Genomic DNA, 27,269 nt, shown 5'->3' with positions numbered 1-27,269 from the left:
GGCGCTCAGCCTTTCTGTAGCTTTCAGGTGAGCTTTAAGACGTGGCCAGCTGCAGGGATCGTTAGAGACCTAAAACCCATTTCCAAAACTAAGACAATTTTACTATTGCATCCTACTAAATCGTCCCTACCAAACAGCTATGGTATCTCCCATCTCAATTCTTCTGTTACCTAGTGCTGCAAGGACAGCTTATGCACGAAGTAATCCTTTGCCATCTTCTGCCCAAAACACCTTGCAGTCTTTAAGTAGATTATCTCAGTGTGATTTACAGAAACATAGAAATATTGAACGGATCTACAGCTCAGGACTGCTTACTCTCCAAAAAGAAATGAGAGAAGCAGCTGCTATTGTTCTGTAAAGACAGGACAAGTTAGTTTGGTAGGGTCTAGGAGTCAGTCTGCAACGACAAAGCCCAGGTACCTCCACAGGGCAACTGGGCAATGAGGCTGCACTCGGGGCAATAACGAAGAATGTGGCAGGGCTCATACTGGGCGAGATGCAAAATCTTTATTCCAGTTCTGAATTGGAAAAAACACCACCTCCACAGCTTACCGTTTGACAGTTCAGTCAGCACAGGGAGAGGTCATGCTTACCCAGCAGAGGCACAGACTTAGAGGACACAGTCCTGTAGGCACTTTGAGAGGAAGCTCAGCTTCAAAGTACAAACACTGAACAGCTTGGCTTAAATTTTTAATACAAAAACTCACTAAAAATGCTAAAATGTGACAAACCATTGGAAATACTGTGACAAACATTCGCCCTTACGCAGTAAAAACCAAAACAAACCCAAACTGGCAAGAAGCTTTGAAATGCATGTTTTCTTCTTCCTCCTGGCACACTGGACCACCACCTACTTAAAATGTTCATCTAAAAAATCCATGGCACCTTCACCTCGTACTTCAGTGCAAGAGGCTACTCTCGATGGACCAGCACAAATAAACCCAGTAAAAAGAGGACTGCATACTGTAAAAGAAAGAAGAGAAACAGAAGAGTGCACATTCACATCTAAAGATGCAGTAACAGCAGCAAACACACAGGGCAAACGGTTCAGCCTGTGCATAAAGCTCTCATGAAGTCATTTTAGCTAGGGTGGGAGAAGCAGGCAGAAAACAAAAGAGCTCTTACCTTAAATTTTGGATAATCATTCATTAAGATAGTCACTATTCCAATATAGGGCACAAATCTACAAGAATAAAGGTTTTATTAAAACAAACAGTATTCAAGGGTGCATAGGGGAGAAGCACTGCCCTGGTACTTGTACAAAGGAAGAGCCACTCAAACCCACTGAGGGCTATGGTCAACAAGCTTGGGACTTCTTCCTCCCGAGCAGGGAAGCCATAGCAGTGGGGGCCAAGTGACAACCAGCCCCTGAGGGTGTTTTAGCCTCTGCTTTGTTCAGATCTCGCTTGCCTGCAAAGACTGTGCCTTGCAGAATAATTTCGATGAAAGTTCTGATCATGCCTGAGCGTGCACTGCCTTTGCATCGGTGTCCATCCAGCATCAAAATCTCAGGATGCAGCTCACAGCTTGATACCTTCACTTAAGCTAAGAACTGAACTACCTTTGTTTTTTAACTCTCCACAGTACCTTTTGAAATGCTTTCAGGGAACTCACAAAAACCCAGCAGGGAGAGTTCAAGAGGAGAGGGGGATTAACAGATGGCATTGAAGGGGCAGGGCAGTGTAAAAAGCCGCATCTTTTTCAACTTCACTTACCCTCTTGCTCGTCCTACTACATCCTTTTTCTCCAACCAGTGCTGCCCTCGTTTGTACAGCCCTCTGTCATCAACGGCGTTGTTGTCACCCTTTGTCAAAAATTTGATGTCACCATTTTGCCTAGCAAAGACAAGATGTGCAGGTAAGTCAGAGAAAAAGAACTTATTAAAAGCTGTTCTAGAACAAGTGCGTAGAGACTAACACAAAGATATTAGAAGCAATCATGTCCTACATGTTCAAGGAGGATGAAAAAGGGAAACTCTGTCAAATGCAGTAAAAAGCAGACTGTTTGGAAAAAAACTGCCAATGAAAGAATGAATTCTGGCCCCAGCCAAGCTTTCCAGCAGAGTTTAAGAACAGAACCAGCAGGATGAGCCATTTCTAGCGATGGTGCAGCTATTGCCTCTTTGGTTTTGACCTCTCTCATGTTGATGCTTCTCTTGCTTCATATATAAATGTTGGGTTCTGGGCTCTATACTACCACCCAAAATAAGACTTTGGGGTTACAACATACAGTTCTACTCAGTAGTGGTCAGAAGCAAGCTGAAACTTAGAAATTATTAGGAAAGGGGGACAGAACAAAACAAACAATACCATTACAATACTGCATGAACTCACGATGTGCCTACATCTTGAATGCTCTGTGCAGTTCTGAACCCCCTACATCCTTTTTTGAAATGGAGAGAAGAACTGGCAAAGGTTCAGAAATGGACAACAAGGTCTGGAACCACTTCCATACAAGAAACAACAGACCAGGACTCTTCAGCCTGGAAAAGACAGAACTGATGGGAGATATGACGGTATTCCAATACAAGTGACACAGACAGCAACAATCGGTTTTTCACTGCCTCTTCTGATACAAGACCTAGAGGGCATCAAACAAAACTCAGAGGTAACAGGTTAAAACAAGCCAGAGAAGGTGCTATGCTTAACTAACACAGTGCAAACCAATTTATGTCTCTCTGGAAGGATATTTTGGATGACAAAATATTATATCAATTCAAAAAGTGACCAGGTACTCCATGTAAAAAAGAAAAGGGGGCTATTAATACAGAACTGTCACTTTGTGCCCGAAATCGTAATTTGCAGAAAGCAGAGAAATTATTGCTACGCACTCTCTCTAGCCTTTAGTTTGTCCTGAGGTGAATTAGTTGGCTGGTCAGAAACACAATCCTGGAGCAGATGAACCTTTGCTTTGACCTGGAAAAAGCTGCTGCTATGCTCTAGCTTTATACACCATGTTATGCACCCTTCCCCAGTCATTTCCATTCAGCTTGCTGGACAGCCAGCAATGCTTGCTTCTAAGTAGCAGTTTCTGCCGATACTCAGGGATCGGCTGGCCACTCTGCCTGTGGCATCTGAAAGCAGATGCTGAGCAAGAGCGTCCTTGTTGCTTGATTCTGTCGGCTTGCTCACAGACACAACAGATCAAATACAACTCGTGAAAGCATGCAGAAGATCTTCAGAGCTCATGCTGTTTTCATCATGCCTGAGTACCAATGGATGTTACTTGACAGGAGAAGCTTGGAAGAAAAAAAAAAGGGGGGGGGGGGGGCGCGGAAAGAACAGATCTCTCTTCAATGCACATTTGGCTCACAGTGCGGGAACAGCAAACACTCTAGGAGCTTACAGATAGCCCGGAAAAAGATGAAGATACCCAAAGGTGCAGGTAATGTAGTTTCAGCTCTAAAGACTGATGGCATAGGAGTGCACCATCTTATTGAGCAGATTCAATGCTCTATCATGAACCAGCGCAACAAGCCCACAGCACAGTTGCTCTGCTGTCTGAAAGGTGAATGAAAACTGGCCTGGCTGCCTGCACCAAAACCACTAAGTAAATTTTGACCACAGACTCTGTGTTCAGTGATAAAGAATGAATGCAATTTCACTCCGAAGAAAGAAGAAAAAGCTTGCGAGTACAAAAACATTTCCTCACTGAAACAATACTGATGTGAAGCTGAGTTGCCATAAAATCATGGAGAACAGGGTTTCTGTTTTCCTTAACTTTGACACTCCTGTCAGCTTTCAGAGACTTTTCACAGTTTTCATTCAGTCTATAACTACAGAAAGAAGTGGGAAACTGGCCATTCAGAAGATACTCTTGAATTCCAAACTGGCACCAGAAAAATATTCATTAACTAGTAAAAGAAGCAATTGATAGCTCAGAGTCCTGCCTTCAGTGCCCAGCTTCAGGTCACAGTACATATTTTTCAGTTTTATCTTTCCTAATATAAAGATCAGGTTTGTGTTTGGTTGTTTTATTTAACTGAAACCTAAAATACTGGAGAATGGCTTTACTTCACGGAATCTAAGTCTGTTACATTTTAAAAAAAAAGCGCTGGATACCTTAAGACCTAGTGTTGAGATAGAGCCAGGCAAAAAAAAAGAAGGGTGGGGACTATCTGGAGATGAACTGCCACACAGAATGCACATTTCTGCTCCTCCTTCCCATACACTGGCTGAGAGCAGAGAGAGAAGACCCTGACCTTTTTTGCATCTTCAACAGTCAGCCCAAGCAGCAGCATCGGAGCCCAATTGGGCCTTTAGCATGCAACACAGGAGAAGAAAAGTAGCATTTCACTTAAAAGAGTTCCCAAGACATCACAAAAAGTGCATGTGCAATGTTAGATATCAAATTTACCAAGTACACTGACCTTATTTTTAAGTTGTTACATGTTTTTGATATAGAATAAATCTGAACAGCAAAGAATCTGCTCTGTCTAGTAGGAGAGGTGCCGCTCTCTCATAGAATGCTTTGGGATGGAAGGGACATAGCCAGGATTTCAGATGGACTATTTATGTGCACAAAGCTGGTCGACCTTAACATTGGGTTGACAAATGGTCTAGATGTCCCAACAGCTGTGGCTGTTACGAATGCCTGGGGGAAGGGACCACCTCTATCCCATCGACCTCACTTGACCAGAGCAATCCTCAAATGCCACCTTTACATACAATTCCAGTGATTCACTTAATCTAGGAACAGATCTCTGAACCCTGGCATAGCTCCAGTTCATTCATATTTCAGCAGGCATTTACTCAGCAGAAACAGATGCTGGGACCCCACCTAACTGCTGCCCTCTCAGAGCTGGCTTGAAGAACCAGGGATTCAGTTCACAATTTAATTTTCACTCAAAGGCCTCACAGGGCTGGCTCGTATCCCCACAGACTGGCCTGGAGCAGTCACAGTTGCATCTTCCCTGACCAGCAAAACAGGATGGCTCACGGCTGCAGAGGAAGCCTTGCTTGCAAAACTAAACCCTGTTCAGCAATCAAACCAGACTGACCACGCTTCATTCCTTCAGACATGCAACCTGCTAAACGTTCACAGAATGAACAGTACACAGAGAGCGCAGCGCACACAGAAACTCTGAATTTAACAACGTAACACTTCCTACAGAGAAGAAACACCCTGCCTCTGCATAAGATCAGGAACCAGGAGCATAAGGACAAGCTTTAAAATAATGCACACTACATACAAAATATCCTTCTTCCATAAGTTCTACCTCTACAAACAAGAGTCACTTCAGACACAAATGCAGCCATACCTACAGGAGACAACACAGCAACATTATGTAGCAGCTTGGGATGGAAATGATGGCACAGGAGACATTAAGTGACATGGGGAATCCAGGATACCAGCACAGGCTCCCCAGCTTGTGAATTCTGCTGGATGATCTTTACAAGTAAACCAAAGAGGGCACATTTCATCTGTCTGAAACTTCTATGTTACTTCTTCCTACAGTACCTGGATATCTGTTATTGATGTCCCACCCATTCGTTTACCCAAGGAGATGAGAAAAAATACAATTTTGCTAAACATCTGCAGTACAATCCCCCAAATTCTCTACATACTTCTCATGAATTTTCAGGACGCGATGGACTATAGGAATTTCCCTTCCTTCTATCCTAAAGACCACGATTTCTCCCACTCTGATTGGATCTTCAATTCGGTTCGTGAGGAACAGGAGATCTCCTCTGTGAAATGCAGGCTCCATGCTTCCACTGAAAAAGAAGAGCAACTGAACAATATTTAAACACTCAGAAGCAGGTTTCAGAGTTTATAGTCCTTCAAGAAAAATCTCACAATAACCTCAGTGAAAAGCTCCTAAGAAAACCACTTGAAGACCAGGCATGCATCTAACCTCTACTGCATTTAGATTTTCAACCACCACACTACAAGCAGTTCAGATTTGTTGGGAAAAGAGCACTGCCAGCAGCTGGTGCTAAAAGCACACCACACGGGAAAAGCCTTCTGCTTTTTTAATAACAACAAGGCTCACAAAAAGCAGTATCTTCTCGACTTCTGAACTCTCCGTTGGTAGGGCTACACTGGCAGCACTGCAGGGGTGGGAAGCTTTATTTAATTTATTTTTAGTTTTCACAGGTAGATAGATCATCCTCACGAACAAAGCACTGAAAGCATACAGGATCTTGTATTCCCATCTGGAACAGACAGACGGGTATGCTAAAAATTTGTTATTGTGATTCATGGCTTTGCTTAACGATCTCATTTCAGGCACTGCTATTCAAGTTATTTTTCTCCTGTCTTGTAAATGGCAATTGTTACAAAATACTTAACCTTCTTTATTCCAAATAAATAATGCAGTACAAAACAAAATGATGAACTTTAAGTATCGCATATATTTGTGTTTTATCTCGAGACAGCACAGAAGCTGCTATTCAGAACAGAAGATCACATCGCCAAAGAAGGGACATAACCTAATGGCCCCTGTCTTACTCACTGGGAGGAACAGTGTGAAACAGCTCCCTTGGACTTCACAGACCCATCAGGAGGGAACAGGAGCGCCACTCAGTCTTATTTTGTGGGAGTTTTGTTAAATGGCATGCGGTAATTAACACTGACACAGAAATATACAGAAAGGCCAATGTGGCTACAGAACAGGCCCATGCAATATCTACGTGGCGTCTGACAGCGCCAGCATCCAAAGGCTGCCCGAGAACTTCAGCCACAGGAATTTGTCCCAGGCACTAGGAGGATGGGAGTAACACTGGCGGTACTTACTGCATGGCACTTCTGCGAAGGCAACGTGCAACACCTAAAACATATCCAATTACAGAGTAATATGCCTTATTTTCAGCCACACGCATAAAATGGTACAGCTACAGCTCCTCTTTTCCTGGCCATGTTACAACTCACTAGAAGGCCAGGGAAAAAAACAAGCAGCTGCGAAAGAAGAGTTAGTGAATGCAATGTAACACACAATAATGCTCACCAGGCATTTCAGCAAGCCAGTTCCCATTTAAAAAACCCTCAACAACTCTTTTTCACTATACAAGCTTATTTGCTGGCATCTCAAAGACTTCCACCTCCTTTTCACTAACCAAGACTCACCACATAGTTCAACTGTTCATGTAGCAGCAACAAGACACATGGACAGGCATGGCAGGAGGTGCCAGTGCACTGTGATGTTCTGCTACCACAGCTTTTACTATGGGAATTGCCATTAGCCCTTGATGAGAAGACGAGCTCTGTCACAAACACTGCTTTAACACAGGGATGATCTGCCCGAGCAACGGGTTCATCACTTGTGCCAGGTCCCCTGCTTCACTGCCTTCCTTTTTCAAGTCTCTTTTGCCCACGCTGCCGAGCATTTCTCCAGGAGGTTTGGTAAACACCTGGGTTGCGCTCCTGCCTTATTTCTTTGAAGTCCTTCCTCAGGACCACCTCTCTAACGTACAAGCCAGCCAGTTGGCAGGAGCGGAAGGATGAGATGCTATTTTTATGTAAGGCTACCAGTGTTGCTTACCTACTTCCTCCTCCCTCGCTGTTCCTCGGCGTTACAGAGAGCGCGGATTCCTACACAGCCTCTCACCCAGCAGGGATGGGGCAGGAGCCTCCTGCTGCCCCATCCCTCTGGAAAATCTGCTCCAGATGGGCCCAGTGGCCCCAGCACCGCCTCGGCGGGGCCCACCGGTTCTCCAGCCCTTACCCACACCCCGTGGGGTTTTACTCCTCACCCCTAAGCGCTACCGCTGAACCAGGCCCCGTTTAACCCCCCTCCCGGTGGGATTTACCTCAGCACCACCACGATGGGGCTCTCGCTGCCCGTCACCACCATCAGCCCCTTCCAGATCATGAGGGCAGACGAGACGATCATGCCGAAGTTCAGCACCTGGTAGTACAGCTGGGGGGAGGGGTGTCGGTCAGGCTCCGCGGCCTGAGACCGGGGGGGGCGGGGCGGGGCGGGGCAGACCCGACCCGCTCCGCTCCGCCCCCCCCGGGATCCGACCCGACGCGACACACACCCACACCCCCCGCCCCGGTTCGGCACCTGCCGCTTATTCATCCGCCGCACATCGTCTAAAAAGTCCAGCGACAGCATCGCCGGCACCTACGGCGGCGGCACCACCGTCCGCCCGGCCCGGCTTCCGCTTCCGCCCCCGCTTCCGGTCTCGTCACTGCCGCTTCCGGTCCCCCCCTTCAGGGAGGCGGCCGAGGGGCGGCCATGGTGGCCTGAGCCAAGAACGACGCCCAGGCAGGCACCCTTGGATGCTTTTATTTTGCAATACTTTGAAGTAAACATCATAGCAAGGCACAAACGCCGCTGCGGGTTAAATAGATACGTGATGGCTCGGGAGTGCCCCCTGCTATCCTTAAACTCTACGTAGGCTACCTGGTAAAACATCCCCTAGGCTAACGTACACCGTATCAAAAAATACAAAGAGTCCAAACTGTTCGTATCAAAACACGTCAAGACGAGAAGGTGAGCGATCCGAATGCAATAAGATAAATAGTTCTTAAATTATTTAAACATCATCATAGTAAACAATAACGAGCAGGGTTCTGGCTCAACATAATTAAAAAAAAAAGTGTAGAAGGTAATTATATTACACGAAGCATGTGATGGGGGAATGAGTGAGGAAAGAGAGAGTCAATATGACTACACGGAAAGAAACGTTGCCCAAGTGACAGGTAATGATGAGCCGCAGTGGGAGAAGAGCTATTGACAGAGCATCAGCCCTTGCAGAACCACAGGACAGTGGCTCCTGCTGCTGCCAACGCCTCTCAAGGCTGCGCTCCCCTCCTCTGCCACAGCAGCTCAAAACGAGCCAGTCAGGGAGCCCTGGCACCAAGCTGACGCAGTCAGGAGTGCTGGGATGGTTTTGCTCCAGCTGACGCCACGGACAGGGCAGGGGATGTTTTCCCCTTCTGAGGACGGTGCCAACCCACCACCCAGCTCTGCCTGAGCTCCCTGCCAGAATGAGCCACCAAGCACCGGGCCCAGCTGCGCTCACCCCCAGGATGGTTTCCAGCAGTGCAACTCCAGGCACTGACACACAGCCAGCAAGTCCCCGAGGGGCACAAGGCCCACCTTAAAGCGACAGGTGGCTTTGAGCTGTGCTCACCTGAGAGGGCGGTGGCTACAAAATTCTCTTTCAGGATGACTCAGGTCCAAGACATTAAATTGCCTTTTGGAAAATAAGGTTGTTATTCAGGCAATTAAAGAAAAATCAACACAACTTACAGCTTGAACCCATCCCGTGTTAACGCAGGAGATCCCAGATCGGCCAGCACGGTCCCGACACACATGTTTGGCTGACACAGTGTTAATGAGTAAAACAAAGGCAGGATGGGAAGAGAAAAAAGAAGCCATAAATAGGAGAAAGAAAGCAAGATAGGGAAGGCAAGGCTGGGGCTCCGGGCAGAGGCTGAGGCAGTGCACGCTTCAAGGAAGAGAGCTCATCTTAAGGAAACTGCAGCTGCAGAAAGTGCTCCTTGATCCTCAGGAGTTGGACAAGCTCCAGCGAGGATTCTCGCCCTGCTTTCCCTTTTCACCTCTCCGGTCTGGCAGAGAGTTAGTGCTTAGGATACAATGGCAGGGTTTGTTTTTTTTTTCCTTTTTTTAAATTACCCTTACAAATAGAAGTTAACGGAAAGCAATGTCCAACCCAAGAAATCAACAGAATATTTCAAAGATTCGCCCCATCCCCACCCTGTATTTTGAGTAAAAACCCCCCAACAAAAAAAACCCGACCAACCAAAAGGGTTTTTTTGTTTTTAAGTCTTAAGAGACTTAGAATGATTGTTCTGTGAGGTGCTGTTAGGACCCTCCACACCACACGTCTGACTGTGTTCACAAAGAGCTGAGTCACTTTTGCACTCTTTGCATTTCAGGTTTTCTCCTGCTGCTGTAGTGTTCATCTCACCATTATACCCCTCATGTCCATTCTCACTCATCTTCTTTTGTAACTTCTGCCTTTCATCTTTCTCCTCCTCCTCTTCCTCCTCCTCCTCTTCCTCCTCCTCCTCCTCTTTTATTTTATGCACAATGAAGAGGTGTCTGTTCAGAGACATGTGAGAGGTGTAGCACAAGCCACAGAACAAGCACTGGTAGGTGGAGCTGTCTGTCTTGTGCTGAGGTATGTGTTCCTGAAACTCAGTACTGATGTCTGTCGAAAATCCGCATTTAGCGCATTTCCAATGCGCTTTCAGTTTTTTGGCTGGCGGTGCATCTGAACCCGCAGCAGTCTCTGCCTGACCCAGCTCATCCATTGCCATCCTCTTTGGAGATTTTGCCTTAAAAAAATAAGATTAAAAAGTTACTTTATTGTTCAAGCCCACGGAAGAGTAAGTGCTAAATTCCACACGCATATCTGAAGACACCTGAGGGTGAATACACATTGGTATTTTGATGAAAACTAAATGAAGCCATGCCTCGGGACTCCTGTTGCATTGCCTGTCCTACCAGTACCCAAATAGCTCACCCCAACATGCAAGATCTCAACTGAGATGGGAGACCTGGGAGGGGCTGGCTGGGCAGAAACATGATGGGGAAAGAGAATGTGAACTTGGTGTGGAAAGGATGAACCCACAGAGCAGGGACAGCTAAGGGACACTGGGATGATCATTAGCCCAGACAATGCTTCTCAGATTTAACTCTGAACATCTTCCCCTCCACTCAGGCTTTTTCTTCATGCCATCTCTCATTAACTCATCCCGTCTGTCTTACAATCCTGCAACGTGCTTCTCCTCCCATGAGGACGGCTCGCTTGCATACGTCCCTTCATGTGATTTTGTCGTCTCCTTATCCAGCAGCATTCGGCAGTCTTTGTTTAGGATACAGCTTATAGGCTTGCATTTGCAGACATTTGCAGATGGAGCCACGTGAAGCCACCGTCTGCCCCCATTTAGCTGGGTGCCCTGGAATGTCAGCTCTGCTTGGGGGAAGCAGCCACCAGCTCATGGAAGTGAATTTTTGAATTACCCCAGGTTTCCTTACGGCATAAATAGAGAGAAGTCAGTCTTGGCTGCGATCCCTCTGTGCTGTGGTACAGATGAATGATAAATTGCAGCGATATGGAAAACCTATGTCTATTTTTAAAGTAAATGAAGCAAAGAAGCCCACTCAGCCAACCCTCCACTCCAAAACAACCCAAAATAAAATGGGTTGAACAGTTACATTCGCTGAAAAAAATTACACAGTCTTACTTAGGAGGAATGCTGTTCTTGTAGGTGGATTATGGATCTAATAAGTATTTTAAACCAGAAAAGAAATCTTTTGTAACTAGCAGAAAAAACAAGGGAGAAAGAAGAAAAACGTACCAGGCTCATGAACAGTGTGGCAGGGGAAAACAAGGGTAATAACAAGCCTAAATTAGACCTGGTTACAAAGTAGACTGAAAAAAGGCCAGTAAAACACAGGGCCACACGTTCAAGAGTATCTTGAAAAATGCAAGATGTGCTGCCCTGGTGCCACCGCAGCTCAGCTGCGCTTTCAGTTCTGATCCTGACACTGCCAGAGAGAAGCAAACTGGATGGAGTTGAGAGGAGGGGAAGGAAATCTACCATATGGATGAGAGGGCTTGACTGCCACAAGGCTGCGGCTCAACGTAACACCCCAAGTGAACAGCTACTCGCCGGGTACATTTAGTTTTCAATGAAAATATATCAGTTACTTCTGCTCTGTCTGTCTCTGGAGCTTTTCCTTTGGCCATCTGGGATAAGTCTGGGTTTTTGATGCCGTGCATGAGGCTGATGTGATTCTCCAGCATGAACGGCTGAGGAAATGTCTGATTTTCATCTGTGCAGTACCTTGGAAATACAAAAAAGGAAGAAAATTTATTAGGGGAAATGCCTAGTTATTCGTTTCCATTCAAACAGCTCTTCATTATGTGCCAAACCAATAGGTGTCATTGGAGACAGATGCTGGTGAGTAATGTACTATTAGATTACCAAAATATGCAGCAAATCATTGTTTTAATAATAAAACATTACCCCTGAAAGAAATCTAGAACAGTTTAGAATTTACCACAGTAAGCATAAATGAGAATGAAAATAGGGCACGTCTTATTTACAGTACAGTACTAAATAAATACAGGAAGTAGTGGAGATCAGGCCCACTGTCTTACATGCTACACAAGTATGAGATAAATAATCAAGATGGAAAACGCATGGGAGAAAAACGACTCTCAGATGAGAGACCTATGCACAGATGGACCTCATGACTCGTGTAACACCAAGGAGGCCTGCAGCAGAACTGGGTTCTGCACCCAGCGCTCCCAAGCACCAATGCAGCATCCCATCCACAAGACCATGTATATCATAACACACTTAAAATTCTTACAAAACTGCTGAACTTCCAACTTTGATAACAATAACCTAGGCAGAAGCACTCACGAACGCATTGTTTACATGTAACTGTTCATGTTAAAACTTGGTAGGATTCAAGAGCTGCTAGAGAGCATGGTTGACATTTGAAAAGGAGATGTGAGGGGGATGTGCCATCTGTTAACCTTCACTCCTGGATGACCGATGTCTACTGGAAATAAGTGCCAGGTCTTGCAGACACATAAACCACCCCGCTGCAGCATGGTGAAGTACACAGAGGTCTGCATTAGCAACTGGGAAACCCAAGACTGACTTTGTACTCTTCTGCTATCTGCCAACGTGACACAGGGAAGGTCCATCAGCTACACATCGACTGAGCAATGAGGCAAGTAACACCGGACTTCTCTGAAACGCACAAATTGCAGTTGAAATGTAGGCAGCAAGAGATGAAAAGCAACAGAGAGGAGATGAAGTGTGTCTGGGCAACAAAGACATCTTTTAAGAGGAGAGAAGATTCCTACTGATCTTCCAGTACCTAGATGGAAATTAAACAAGTCAGTAATGACGTGAAAATGCAGATGTGCTCATTGAATACTTCTGTTTTTTAACAGGAACTGCTTAGATGATAAATCAATATTTAATAATAACGCAATTTTTCTCCCTCACAGAGGAAAGATGAGAGGTTATTAAGTGTTATTTATCAAAAATAAACATGCTGAAAATCAAGCATTTCAGACAGTTTGTACTTCAGACTTGGAAAACAAGAGCAAGTTCTCATAACAATAACCAAGTGAATTATGAAAGAAAATACACAAAACATCAGAATATTTTGCAATTTGTTCTAATTCAGCATTCTTTTCATGTGGGCAGGGAAAGATGCTTTCCTAACCTGAATTATTCCAGTGACAAGCTTGGCAGGAGGGTGTTCAAGCAAGTCCTCCATCACTGGTTTCTCCCTACAAATTTAACAGACGGCAGAGACCTAAGGAGGGCAGGGGCAGAAGGGGAAATCACATCTGGAAATGTTAGAAGCCAGAGGGAGGTCACCTACAAGACAGCATGCTGGAGTCACAGAAATACTCAATTGTTGGATCAATGACAAATTTTACTCATGCTTCACATGGAAATCCAGGAGAGGAGAAGAGGGTGACATGAAGTTAAGGTGTCAAAATCCTTGAAGGGAATAACAGGTGAGACTGAGACAAACTGCCTGGTGGGAAGAAGGAAAACAGACACCAGCAACCAAGGGAAAAGAAAAGGAGCAGCAGAGATGTGATGCCTTACGGAGCACAGAAAGGAGCTGAGGAGGAATTCAAAGAGATGGGAGGATTTGCGAGCAACAGTCACAGAGGAGATTTTTAGAACAGTGCTTTGGACAAACTAAGAGGGATCGAAGGGGAGACTGAACAGCAGACCTCAGATCCAAACAAAGAAGAGCTGTTGGAGACGCTGGGACAAGTATTTCAAGGAAGGGGTTTCATTTGAAGAGTGCTGTGATTTCAGTAAGTCTCCCACTACAGTGATTAAAGAGAGCACAACCACTGTCCAATTAAGACTTCATCAACAGATTTTGAAAAGGAGCAACTACAAGCTTGAGAATTAAACACAACCACAATTCACTTGAATTTCTAGCTGTGTCTTCTCTGCTGTAAACATGGCACGACCATGGACCCTTGGGTGAAGCTGTGGATCCACAACTGTGTGTCGTTCTGAAAAATAATAGAAAAACTGGACTCCACAGCCTGTACAAGCTAATGCATACAGTAGGCTGGCATGTCCCAGGTTGTTAGGTTCTATACAAATTCTTCTTCCCAGCTAGGCCTTATGTTCATTTTGATTCCGATACGCTCCACTTTGAAAACAACTGATCCAGAGAGAATAGATTTATACAAATCAGGTGCACGTAACTCCAAAGACCATCACCCACAAACTTAAAACAGAATGAAACATACTGGGAGCCAATATTTCATCTTCTCCAGAGGTTCCAAGTCAGAGCACAGTTACAAGAAGTGGAAAGTTTAGAAGTCGTCGCTGAAAAATGCATCAGGAATGTATTCCTATCAGCCCCCAGTGCTGATGCCAATACTTTATCCATTTACTAAAAGCTATTGTGGCTTACTAGGCAGTCCAAAGAAATAAAGTACATGAGGGATGTACTCTTCAAGACAGGCTTTTAGTAACTTAAGTGCTATAAAGTGACAGCACACTTTTCAGAAACACTTGCATTAAACCAAAATTTCAGTTAAAAAAAAAAAAAAAGAATCTCCCAACCTACATCACTGCGAACTTCCCTTCCAACACAAATGTGCTTTAATTCTGTTTCAGAAGGAGGTCTCAGAACAAGACAGGAAGCAAGTCTGCACAGTCGCTTGGTGCACAACTTATTCTGCAACAGTAGATGAGAACGCAGCAGTTGTAGAGGTAGTTTTGTAAGCACTGGGCTTTGTCCTGAACTGAGACTGTATTCACAGTTAAAATACGTTCACCAGCAGTGATTTTCATTCACTGCTGATTCACATAGCTTGTCTGAAGTCTCCAAATCCATTTTTCAATTTTGAGGAATCTAGTGCCCTGGTTCGTTAGGATTTTACAGACCTTTTGCACCACTTTTTCATGGGGACGGCACAAGAGTAATGCATGACTACACCAACCATGAAGCAGCGAAAGATTGGCCCAATATTTTACTGGCTGTTCCACAAGGGTGTGCAATATAAGTCTCATTTTGCACCTGCAGATCTCAAATCAAACCTTACCCTAAGTTTCCAAAGGGCATTGTGCAGTCAAAAGCAAGGACTTATTTTAGCCACCAAGTCTCTCATGTTTAACATATTCTTCTTCTCACTCTCCCTCAGTAACTTATAGCCTGGAGTAGACAGGAGCAGACATGATCTATTACAAAGGGCTTCCAAACTTGAAGGATTAGCCTGTTGTTGAAAACAAATTTGAAAAGTGGCGTTCAGTACATACCAGCAAGTATAAACCTTCTTTGCTGTGTCGTGATTATTGCGGATGTGTCTACGCAGACTGTTGGAGGCATTAAACGAGCGTTCACACTGTCGACAGGGATATCTCTTCATAGACTAGCAGAAGAACAGAAATATCTTTTAATAACAGGGAGATGGAAGGCACTGACTGGATTCTAACATTCCCATGCTCTTCATCTGGACCTCACCTTTCAGGTGCAAAAATCCCTCTTCTGCTGATAAAGATCACTGAGATTTTGGGGTCCCACTTATACTCAGCCCAACAGTTGGCTAATACCAGCACTGGTCTTATGAAAACCAGGACTAGTTAAAGCACGTGCTTGATTTTTTTTTTTTTAATAGGAATTGCAGTAGCTGCTTCCCCTGTCAGCTCATTTCATGACAGGACCCTATGCAGAATTAATTCAGTGGAAGGTCCCTTCTGCCCCAGAAGAAGGCTGGACCCCAGCGTGAAGTACAAGTCCATGTACCCTTCTCTCTCCTCATAATTCAGCACAATAAAAGGGCAAGATGTTAAAGAGCATCACATAGTCCCACTTGTTATCCATTTATGATATCCACATCCCCCTACACAACTCTGCCCTGTAACTAGCTTCCTCTTCCTACAGTCCTTTGTATAACCTGCATGCATTCCATTTAAAATCTTCTTAGACTTGTTTAATGACTACAAATATGTATTGAACTTAAATACTTGGCAAATTTCCTACTTCTGTAGAATTCAAATGGGAAAATCCAGCATTCTCGCACTGCCCCCATCTTCTTCTCTTGATACTTATCAAATGGACAATCCAGCACTCCCCAAGTCAAGCTAGAAGGAATCAAAGATGATGATCCAAATTTCCACAGCCTCTGCTCATGGGACTTGAAAAGGGTGACTCAGTATATCAAACAAGATGTCCTGATGCCAAAGTACTAAGAAATCTGGCTGTGCAGAACATCTTGGCCTATGTTCTGCCAGCGAGCAAGGATTAGCTTGACAGAAGTAGGTCAAGGCAACACAAGGCTTGAGCTGGATGAAACCAACAAAATTGAGATTTAAAGTTCTTATAATGATAGTTCTGTGCACTGCATGAGTCTGTTACTCTTCCCCAGTTAGATGTAGCGATATCTACCAAACAATCATTTAGAGGAAGTGTATATCCTTCTGTAACTTTGAGTGCAGATAGTTTAGATCAGACTGTTGAACCAGCAACTGGAGAAGACATAACTTTCCATCCACTTACCCAGATGAGCTGAAGAGGAAGCCTGATATTAGATGCAGTGGAAGAAGGAAGAGCAAAGAGGGTGAGGTACGCAGGTTGTAGAGTATACAATCAAGGACAGAAAGTGTGCTTACAACAGGCTACATCATTTTTTTTTGTTCTGGCCCTGAGCTTATTCCTTAGTGAGCTGGCAGACAGATTCTCAGTTTCTTTTTGCCCCAAATATTAACGATTATCAGACTCCTTTGCTAAAAATATCTTGTTACCTCGTTGAAGTGTTTCATCCGAGTCCTTACCCTTCCATGACTTCTCTTCATGTGGGACACATAGGTTTCCCGATCAGGGATCCACTGTGAACATTCCTTGCAAGTCCAACCAGTTCTTCTCAGTCTGGACTTGGATTCGGGATTATATCTTTCCACCCTCATGTCCTTCCTCAGCAGAGGGGAGTGTGAAGTCCCGTTGGCTACCGACAGCTCCTTTGGTGGGGTATGAACCTGGTTCCTTGATGCCTTCTCAGACTTCTGTCGAAAGTTTGAGAGCTCCTCAGGATTTTGGGGGACTCCATGAACACCCTGGATAACAATAATAATGGAATCACGCATAACATTTATATGTAATTCATATGATACACCTTTATTTACAAATAAATAACGTTTATTATTTAAATAAATAATTTAAGCTCCCACCCCCCCAAAACAGTATGTTGATGTCTTGCTCCTGCATATCTTCCCATTTCCCTCTGAAGCCAGCTCTAGTGCTTTCCCCGGCAAGAGATTTTCCTAAGAAACATGAAGCTTCTATTTATGTTTCCTGTTTGACAACAGCAGCTCCTTGGTGCTTCCTGTTTAATATTTTGCATGAGCTCTGAGAACCCTAGTTAAACAGGGAAGATGTAATGGAAGAGAAATGTTAATTGTCATTGTTTCAAGAGCCTAAGCTCTAAAAACACATTGCTTTGGTAAGCTCTGGATTAAACGTTTGCTGTTATCTTGGGGGCTCCGAAGCTGCTTCATCTATGCTCAGGGATCGGGAAGAGACAACCTCTCATTTTCTCCAACTCTACTTTCCTCAGTTCCAGAATGCCTATTGCTATTTACATTTTCACAGTTCAAAACTTTGCTCTTGACAAATAAAAGCAAGCATAAAGCCAGAAACCAGCCTTTTAAGGAATACATCTCCAGGCTCTTTGGTTGTTCAACAGGCCAAAGTCCCCCAAAAAGTTATTTTAACACAGAAAATTGAACGTAAGGAAAATAATCCAGAAACGAAGAGCTGTGGGAAAGCAAAAGCAAATAAAATAGCAACATACCAAAAAACCCTCAAGAAACTCCCCTAGGAACAACAGTTCATCCACACAAAAGGATAATTTAGAGGTTTAATTGTGCACAGTAATTAATAATGGGTAAAGTTTCAACACACAAAGGCCCCAGGCCTTTGGAAGTCTTTCTGTGGGTTAGACACCAAACAAACTTCAAAACACAAGGTCTCATCTGAGTGCCTGTGTGCTTGGCACCTGATCCAGCTGATGTCCGATGAAGCTCTTTCATGTAATGGCAGGGCAATGACAGCTGTGCTCCACAGCATTGCCAGCTATTTAGGGTAACACGAACACTTCACCTTTCTCCTCATCTGGAAATCTCAAGAGTGTTTTATGAGCAAAGAGTACATTAGTACCCATTACTCCATTCCTGCTGTTATTACCCCACTGGAGGGGGAAAAAAAAAAAAGGAGCACAGAAAAATGAACTGACTTCTCTGCAGAATCAATAACAGGAACCAGACCTTCTAACTCCTACTCTTATGCTTTAACAATGGAAAGCCAGGAAAGATGAGAAAGCACACGTTTTCTTTATTTTGCATGGAGGAGCAAATTAGACAGCACCTCCTATAAACTCTCTATTGCATAAAGGAGTGGATCTGATAGGAGAGGAGATGGGTTAGTGCAATTACCATCCTGCCACAGCCAAAAAGGCTTCTTCGATTACCACCTCAAAGACCTGTTGATGGCCAAATACAGCCTCATAGTTCAAAGACAAAAGTTTTGTAGTGAGGATTTCACCGTGCTAGTGCACAAATTGCTGCAGGCAGATCCCTGGGGGTGGGATTTGCAAATGAGCCCAAACAAGTTGCAACCCTCAACTCAAGCCTGTCTTTTAGCATTGGGGTTGAATGCCTCTCTGAAGGTCCAAGCCTTAATCTCGACTCTATTTTCCTAGCTATAATACAGAAAGATTAGTGATCATCAACTTCACAGGAGGGCTTCAAATTTTAATTCATTACTGCATGCAAAACATTTCCAGATTTGCAAGATTTGCATGGGGGAGAGAGCAAAGAAGTAGTTTTGAATGGTTTTTGCTTTTAGGAGTGAGCTAACCAATCTTCTTGCTTTTTAAGTGTAAGTATAAACAAAATAAAGTCACTGATTAAAAAAATGATGTCACTTTTTTTCCTAATCAAAGAGAAATAAGACTTTGCAAGCTCTTTCTTCAAATGCCATCAAGAAATCTTCTGAGAGGATTTCCATGGCAATGTTGTTAGACACTGTACATAGAAACATACTGACTAAGACAACAGAAAAATGAGGTGCTCACACATTCATGGGATAATCAGGTCTGCAAGTCCTCACTATGCAACCCACTAGAAACCACCACCAAATGGACAATAACTGGCTTTTCATATGTATAAAAGAGCAATGAATGATAGTGAGATTATTGCAGTGCTTATTGCAATATGAGCTGTTACTGAGGGAGAGGTTCCAAGCACTCTCTGGACCACCATTTCCACCAAGTTTTGGGGCTGCACACAACTATCCATTTCAGACCACCTTCTGGAGCAGCTTGAGTCGTGCCAGGGTAGATGGCAAGTCGGGGGTCCCACCTCCTGAAGGCTGGTACCTCCAGGACAACCACTTCTGCCTCTGTCACTCCCCTCTTGCAATCTGGTGTGGTTCTGCAGGGAAGCAGGGTGTTAAATGCCATGCAGCCTCTCTCCGAGGCAGCTGCAAGGGGGCCAAAGCTCTCTAGGTGAGCACCCAAAAGAGGGAGATTCAGCTTTTGTTATACAAATTGAGTAACACTGTGAGCAGAGAATACTTATCCCTGTCTCCCAACCAAAGATAAAGCTCCTGCCCTGGTTTAATCACTTCCTTGGATTTAATATAGAACAGTTAAAAATCAAAAGGATTTACCCATAGAAAACAAGCCTTTGTCATAAATTACATGTAGATATAAATTACATACAGATGAGAGTAGCTGCCTGCATTACGACCAACTAATACAAAATGTTCCACTGATGTTTCCACATAATACTGTAAATCATTGTAGTCTATTTTTCCACCAATATATTCCTCAAGAACCTTGCACTTCTTCAACCAATTTCCTCATACAGTTCATGTAAACTTTCTGTGAACTCAAAAAATAGGACCTCATATCAGCAAGTGGTGGGAGTTACCTACCTTAACATGCTGCATTAACTGCTGTTTCTGCATATACACCAGCTGACACTGTGGGCACTTAAACACTCCCACTAACAACTTGTTGGTGTTCTGCTGGAAGTGCTCTTGCAGCAGCTTCTTCTTGTTAAAGACTGTCTCACAAGAGCATTTGTAGATCACCCTGGAACAATTAAAAAAGTAAACTCAGTCTCTCTTCATTAGCTGTCTTAAGAAAACAGTGGAAAAAGTTATCTCAGCAACTTCAGAAAGGGATGGGCTTCTGAGGAGGGCTGTGCTCTCAATGTATTGTCAACACACACCCACGTGGACAACTGAACCATTAACTCAACTGGGAAGAACAACAAAATGCCTCAGGCACATACCACAGCTTTCTAAAAATAAGTTTACTTCTATGCATATACGTAACTACCTACGTGTGTGTCGGTAAGTGCAGACAGATGGGAGCAAACTCAAAAGTATACTAGCTAGCTATACATTACTTTCATTCCCACCTTTCCACGGTTCCTCCCTTAAAGCACACATTTTTGGCAGTAGCTCAAGGCTTGGAGGGGAAAGCTACAGAGTAGAAAAAACAGGAGGTTTCTCTGTAGTGATTTTTGGGGGCAACGCTGCATGGCATAACTCTCTTCTTCCTTTCGAGTGCCAGATACAGCAGTTACTCTGGAGCCATCTACTAAAAGGTGCCACTCTGGGTCCTGCTGGACAAAGAGGTAACAATTAAGATCCTTTTATGGATGTTCAGCTCTTCCCTGCCCAAACTCCTCTCCTCCTACCCAAGGAGATGACATTCGTACCAAGGAGAGCACACTGTGGCTAGGAATGGACCCCCGCTGGCAGACAAAGTGGCAGCTCTTCTTCTCATATGAGGACAGAAACCAAAAACAGAAAAAAATTCAGAGGGAAAAGGGGAATCCTGGAGCTACCCAGCAAAGGAGAAGAAGAGATAAAACCAAAATGCTTACTGAGTAGTCTTGTGAGGCTCTGTTGGGTGCTGGCTGGTCATGTGAGCTGTGGTGCTGTCGACCGACTTGAAGGCCATTGGGCAAAAAGAACACTTGTGGAAGACTTCGCAGTGTTTCTCGTGGATGTGCACTTTCAACATGGCGAGGGTCATGAAGACAACTCCACAATGGATGCACCTGGGGGACACACAAAGAAAGAGCCAAGTTACAGCCACAGTGTTGCTTCCAACACACACACAAAGCAGCGCAGAGGGAGGCAAGCACCAGGCTACGGTGGGTCCTCGTTTAGTCTCTTCAATAGCAACGTGGAAGAGTCAAGGAGGAATACAACACAGGAATTCACAAGCTGGGCAGATCTCACAACTAGATGTTAGCAACAAGCAAACAAGATCTATAAAAGAGCCTTCAGAGACTAAAACAACCCAGAAAGAATAAAGGAAGATGTAGTTCAGCAAAATGCCAGCCCTGTATCTGTGAAAGACAATTCTGCCACACATACAAGTGAAGAACTAAAGTAAAAGTGTCTGATGAGATCTCCAGGTAGCAATAAGCAGCATAAATACCAGTTAGTCCCCAGTACAAAATAACCAGAAAGAGAATATTCAGCTAGGAAATCTTCAGTAACCCTGTACAATTGCTTCTCATACTCCACTAAGCACTAGAAAATTATGACAGCAACAGCAAAGATACTGAAAACAGCAACAGAAACACCCAAGAAACTGATTAAGCTCATTAAAATCATTAAGACACAGGTGTGCCTGGAAAGTGCTTGTCTGGGAGCTGGGGGGGATGCTCCAGGAGGAGAGAGAGGAAGCAGAGGTTGCACATGGAGCCAAAGGATGCTTCTCGGCAGCTGAAAACATAGACCCAAGACAGGAGGAGAGACAGGGTCACCCCACCAGTCCCAGCCTGCCTCTCCTCCCAGCACACTCCTGTGACAGGCCTTGCCTGATACTCCCCCAGGATGGCAACAACTGGCAGCTGTACTATATTTAGCTTTAATATTCCTCCCAAGCACCCACCCGCCTGCTGTGCTCCGAGAGAAGCCACACACCAACACTACAAGGGCACATGAGGATGCAGACACCTGCCCTCACCTGCCTTGGCCACACCAGCTGTGGGGTTTACCATCCCCATAGGAGCACCTACGCTGATCTGGGACCAGAATAGCCTCTCCTAAGAAGATTCAATCAAAACAACTAATGGCAGGTCTCCGCTTAAGCCAGCGCTGCATGTACAGACCATTACAGCAGAGGAGCTCAGCTGGGCAATCCGGCGGGCCAATGCTTGCACTAGTGGGATACGAGAGACACATAAAGGATAACTTCTTCCTGTGAGCCTGCAGTTAAGCTGCCTTATAAATATTTTTTTCCTTCGTTCTGAGGTCTGATGTTTGCCAGTGGCACTATCAGGGTTTGTGCGTTCAGTAGTGCCACAGCACAGATGCTGCCATCACAGATGGACCCCAGCTATCGAGCAACTGGAAGAGCTCCAAGCCCATATCAAAAACAAACAAGCTGCTAAATTATCCTTCTCTCCGAACCAGCCTCCCGACAGTGTTTAGGAAGCAAGCCCGTGCTTTGAAGTTACATTTCAAAAGATCATTAGGCAGAAGCCAGCCCAAAAGAGCCAAACCCTCTCTCCCCAAAATATACACAGAAATACTGTTTTCTTAAATTTAGAGAGGGAAGCGATGACAATAGCTGGTGTCATCTTTGCGGAAGCATGGAAACATTGTGCTCAGGTAGATCTGCCTTCCAGCCTGATCCTCATTCACGTGAGGCAGGGACAGAGACTTTCTAGTATAGTAACACCAAGAACCGTGTTATTACGGAAGAAAAAATTCCCCAGGTATAAAGGGAAGAACAAATGCTAATCCTGACAGTAAGGTCTGGCTGGTATATCTAGGAATATTCGATGGGCTTCTTCCACAAACACTCCCTGAACTAACAAGAGATGGTTCTGCATTGACACTTGGTTTCGGTAAGTACTTCATTTAGAATTAGGGAGGAAATAAGTACTAACTCAGGGTCAAATGATCACAAGTTAATTTAATTTACAGTAAATGGAAGTTTAAACAACAGCCACTTTGTAATCACGAATCCCAGTGCCAGAAGGATGAAGTTTGATAAAGTAAACCAATTAGCAGAACAAAGTGGATGGAGGATGTCAGAAGCTTGCCATGTAATTTCTGCAAATTGCAAATTCTGCTATCATCTCACCAGCATGGGGGAATAAATTGCAAGAGAAGACTCTTGGATAGCCTCAGGGCAAGGAGGGGTGGCGTAAAAGTCTTCGAAAGCAACATGCAAGAGACGATAAAGCTACAAGAATTTGTCTTAACCCTCTGAACATTTCCTATGCCGTCACCTTCCAGCCCCTCAACTCTCCAGATGGCATGGAGCAGGAAAACAAGTCCCAAATCAGTGGGGGCAGCTGGAAGGTGCTTGGAAAAGGTGGGGGAGTTGACATTTGGAGGCAAGTGGAAAGGAGCATTTAGGACAGGCTTGTTGATTTTAATTTTTAACTGCAGAAGACCTTTCTCATTTTCAGTGTAATCACTAGCCATGACTAAAACCCAAATAAAACAATCTTACTCCAAACTTAATTGAATGCATTAGGGTATTAGCAGAAAAGGAGGTAGAATAAGGACTGATCACAAAAACAAAACGAAACTTATGCATCAGAAATTCAAGAAAAACAGGGATATAGTGAGAAGCAGCAAAAGTTAAGCTGATCCTTGGAAGGATTTAAAAGAACTCCTTGGTTTTGCAGCTCTCTGAGTAACAAAAGTGAAAGAAGTCAAGTCGCTACGTGACCACAGGGCAGATGCCACAGATTATCTAGATGTGGTTCTGCAACTAAAACTTATTTCTTCTTTTTTCAAGAATGCCAATGACATCAACCCTGCAGCAGAAACAGGCATGATAACAAGGATGGCACAGACAGTTCACCTGTCTGGTGGACTCAGTTTTCACAGATGAGCTTAAGCAGAAGCAAATTAGAGAAGTTAAAGAAATTTAGCTTCTAGAGAAGCTGGGTAAAGCTAAAAAGTCCCTAAGTATCATTCTTGAGCTCTGTGTTGGCTTAGATCTTCATTAATGTCCCTGGCACAGAAAGTAGGTATTTGCTAATGACATCTGTAGACAGATGGAAGCTCTCGTTGCTGACAAGGATTAAGGTATCATAAAGATATTACTGTAATACATCTGGAATGAATAATGTTTTTAAAAAATGCCAGGTCATACACTTAAGAGTCAGGACCAAGCTCTGCTGTACACTGCACGCCCATCAGCTGGAAATAGAGGAGAAAGGACTTGCACTGGATCACTGCTAAAAGACTGAGCTTCCTATATAATGCAGCTCAGGCCAGCATAACCCTGTGACACATTATGGATTGAGGCATCGATGGGGATGGGAATGCTGCACAAGCAGCTCAGCGCGATGAAGCTGGGCCTGCATTTGGGATTCTCAGGTGCCAGTGAAGTCCAAAGAACTGCACTAAACCTGCGGTTAGTTTTCTGACATCTACACCATTCTCATTTTTCCGTCTCAGGGAAAACATTTTTTTCCCAGTTTTTCTCCTTCTCTCAGATTAACTCATTTTCAAACAGCCCGAGTATCACAGCCATTTAATTTGCAATGGAATGCAATGGGGTGTGCCCCCTCAAATCAGATCCCACATAAAAAAAATTATCTGTATATAATTAAATTCAGTATTGGTTTGTAATGTTTCTCTTGTCTTCACGGTTGAAAGAAAAAGCCCTTGAAAACCTAAGTGTGATTTCAGAACAAGCCACACAGTGGAGGCTTCCTGAATTTGCAGACAACTTAAAAGAACAGCTCCAAGAGCAGAAATTGCCCTCTTCATTTTAAATTTCAAAGTATTTAATGGCAATCAGAGAAAAAACAGAACTTTAAGGAATCTTAAAAGGTCACCTAGTCTCATCTCCCAAGCAAATCATCTGCGTCTTAAGAGCCGTGCTGCAGCTGAGGTGACCTAAACATGCCAAGGAGGAAAGGCTGGTAGGAAAAAGCAATGCCTTTTATTAAAGCAATCAATTTGATTGGAAAAGACAACACATACACATACACATACACACCACTGCATCCAGAACCTTGGAAGCCTTCCTCCATCTGTCTCAGTTCACGAGAAGTGTTTGAAGAGTTCTAGGGGCATACAAGAAAATAATCTATGCCCTTCTCATGAAGGCACACATTCCTCAGTCCATTATAACTGACATAAACATAAGTTCAAACCTTGAAGAGATTTAGAGGATTAAGATCTGCAATCTTTTTGCTGTAAATATAAATCCTGAGATGTCCATCTGCAACTTGAAGTCAACACAAGCGTCTTTCAGCTTAAAGCTGCCTCAAAATAATTTCTGATCTCAGAAACCTCCTTTTAAATCCATTTAGTAATTCCCCATTTCAGACGTGTTTTGTCATGCAGAAAACCACACCAGGCCCAGGCTATGTCCTCTTTCATTTCTGCTGTAAGGAAGACACATTTCCAAAGATCTAAATCCAAGTTTCCCATTCCCTCTCGCCATCTCGGCACAGACCCTCTGGAGCCACACAAACCTGAATCCGACTTTGCGGGAGTAATGCAGGCAGTTTTCCTTGACGTGAGTTTGGAAATAGGCAGAGCGGCAGACGGCTCCGCACTCAGGGCAGCAGTACGGAGACTTGTGAGCATGGATCCTCTGGTGAGCACAGTAACTGCACTGGTTGGGCAGCATCATCTGGCACACTTGACATGTCTGATGGAAAAAAAGGTTACATTAGTTAGTTATTCTCTATTTACTTCCCACCCCCCCGCGCCCCCCCAATTCACCCTAGAAAACTTTCAAGTTTAGAGGAAGCTCCAGCACATTCCTCTAGTATTAGCATTAACTCTGCAAAGCTCTTTGGCTAGCCTCCTTATCATCTTTTTCCACAACGACCCTAACAACTTCCACAATTAGCCATTCCCAACGACAGTATCCATTCTTAAACTATGTCCTCTGTGGTTTATTTCCTTTTTTTCCCCTAAAAAAAAGAAAACAAAATCTTTCACCTCTTAGCTCTGAAGATGTTCTGCTTGGTCACTGCTTTCATTTCAGCATTATGCACTTGAAAAGGAAAGCACTTTTATCAACAAGCCCCCACCCCGCACCAAAATCACCCAATAAAAGCAGGAAAACTCCATTATACCTTGACTCAAAACCCTTACTGCTGAACGCAGTGCAGTCCTGACGTGCAGCAGCCTTCCCCACCAAAGCCACAGTTGTGTCTCAAACAAAATTTCTTTGGACCAGACGAAATCCGAACTTTCAAAGACCACAAACCACGTGTGCTATGATACTCTTATAGAAACTTCTTGATAACTAGAAATGATGCAAAGACTCTTTCTCTCCCTGTTTGTGGACCCTTTATGAAATCCGTTTTTTCTCCCCTACCCTTAGAAGGGCCACACTTACTAGCAATACAGCTTTGCAGAAGAAGCATCATTTACTTGACATGTAAAGTTTTTTATGTGGATGTGTTGTCCCAGTTTCAACAGCTGTGAAACCTCTGCTCCCTTTCAGCGGTGTCTTGACTCTTCTGTGTTTCTTCAAAGCCCAGGAGCAGCTACTCATCCTCTGTAGGATGCACATTACTTGATGCCTAAGCAGGAGTAGAGCTGGAGTAGATACCAGCCCTCCAGCCTTGAGCACTCTAGAAGCTCATACTCTCTTCTGTCATTAATAAACCCATGCAAATTACTCCTCTGCTCCTAACTGTAGCTTAAGAATGAACTACAGCAAGCAGCTAATTATGGATTATCACATCAGCTAATTTAACTACATCACTTCTTCTGCTATGGTTATGGGGCTCATTAGATCAGAGGTGGTGAGAAGTTGTACCAGAGGGTATGTCTACATAATCAAACAAAGCTTTTAATGTAGCATGTGCCTACACAGATAGACCAAATCAAGTCCTGCAGACTTCATTGCTGGAAACCAGGGTAGAAACCCGGGACAGAAGCCCCTAAATCTGACAAAAAGATAAAATAAAATTAAGGGCTAACTCCATTTTCTGTATCGTTGCCATTTCATGCAGCATCTCTGTGATGCTCCACTAGATAACATCCATCAGAGAACTGTCAAAAACATTGCAGGTAATAGAAAGCATCATTTATAATAAAATGCAAAGATATCACAAACCTGAAAAGGTTCATGGCGGGGGGGAGGGAATAAAAAATTAGGCTCTCGAAGGAGGAAACTGCAGAAATTGCCAAACACATCAAAACCCTCGGACACATGATCTGAGACATGTTGCAACTTAAGTTTAGAGGAGATAACATTTCCCCCAGAAAGACAGAAGCAGGTGGAAGCAACCATATTGTAGGACTCCCA

The 27,269-nt window shown here is 44.1% G+C and overlaps 2 protein-coding genes across 12 annotated transcripts; both read right to left on the bottom strand.

Moving 5' to 3' along the window:
- Nucleotides 1-677: 677 nt before the first annotated feature.
- LOC104011668 (signal peptidase complex catalytic subunit SEC11A) lies at nucleotides 678-8,201 on the bottom strand. 3 transcript variants are annotated; one of them, XM_087738218.1, is made up of 7 exons: nucleotides 8,009-8,201; nucleotides 7,752-7,861; nucleotides 5,568-5,717; nucleotides 2,345-2,482; nucleotides 1,716-1,835; nucleotides 1,126-1,183; nucleotides 678-963 (listed from the first exon to the last, which is right to left on the bottom strand). In XM_087738218.1, exons 1-7 carry the CDS (start codon nucleotides 8,057-8,059, stop codon nucleotides 913-915), a joined length of 678 nt encoding a protein of 225 aa, XP_087594344.1. In that variant the 5' UTR covers nucleotides 8,060-8,201; the 3' UTR covers nucleotides 678-912. The 3 variants fall into 3 exon arrangements, with proteins under 3 accessions (XP_087594344.1, XP_087594345.1, XP_087594346.1); XM_087738219.1 differs by lacking the exon at nucleotides 2,345-2,482 and having other exon boundaries at nucleotides 8,009-8,158; XM_087738220.1 differs by lacking the exons at nucleotides 2,345-2,482; nucleotides 5,568-5,717.
- Nucleotides 8,202-9,340: 1,139 nt separating this feature from the next.
- Nucleotides 9,341-25,658, bottom strand: LOC148051228 (zinc finger protein 592-like). 9 transcript variants are annotated; one of them, XM_087738212.1, is made up of 8 exons: nucleotides 25,474-25,565; nucleotides 24,977-25,059; nucleotides 20,890-21,066; nucleotides 19,928-20,087; nucleotides 16,738-17,046; nucleotides 15,253-15,365; nucleotides 11,634-11,769; nucleotides 9,341-10,254 (listed from the first exon to the last, which is right to left on the bottom strand). In XM_087738212.1, the coding sequence occupies exons 2-8, from the start codon at nucleotides 25,024-25,026 to the stop codon at nucleotides 9,736-9,738; spliced, it is 1,464 nt and encodes a 487-aa protein (XP_087594338.1). In that variant the 5' UTR covers nucleotides 25,027-25,059; nucleotides 25,474-25,565; the 3' UTR covers nucleotides 9,341-9,735. The 9 variants fall into 9 exon arrangements, 8 of the variants coding, with proteins under 8 accessions (XP_087594338.1, XP_087594339.1, XP_087594336.1 ...); XM_087738213.1 differs by having other exon boundaries at nucleotides 24,983-25,059; XR_015700230.1 differs by lacking the exon at nucleotides 24,977-25,059 and adding an exon at nucleotides 10,688-11,001 and having other exon boundaries at nucleotides 10,121-10,254; nucleotides 11,524-11,769; nucleotides 25,474-25,658.
- Between the last annotated feature and the right edge of the window lie 1,611 nt (nucleotides 25,659-27,269).

This window comes from Nipponia nippon, unplaced genomic scaffold (genome assembly GCF_047370975.1).
Source record: "Nipponia nippon isolate SJK-2023a ecotype South Korea unplaced genomic scaffold, ASM4737097v1 scaffold_62, whole genome shotgun sequence".
Lineage (NCBI taxonomy): Eukaryota > Metazoa > Chordata > Aves > Pelecaniformes > Threskiornithidae > Nipponia > Nipponia nippon.
Note: the sequence above shows the minus strand (reverse complement) of the source record. Positions and strands in the feature narration are given on the sequence as shown.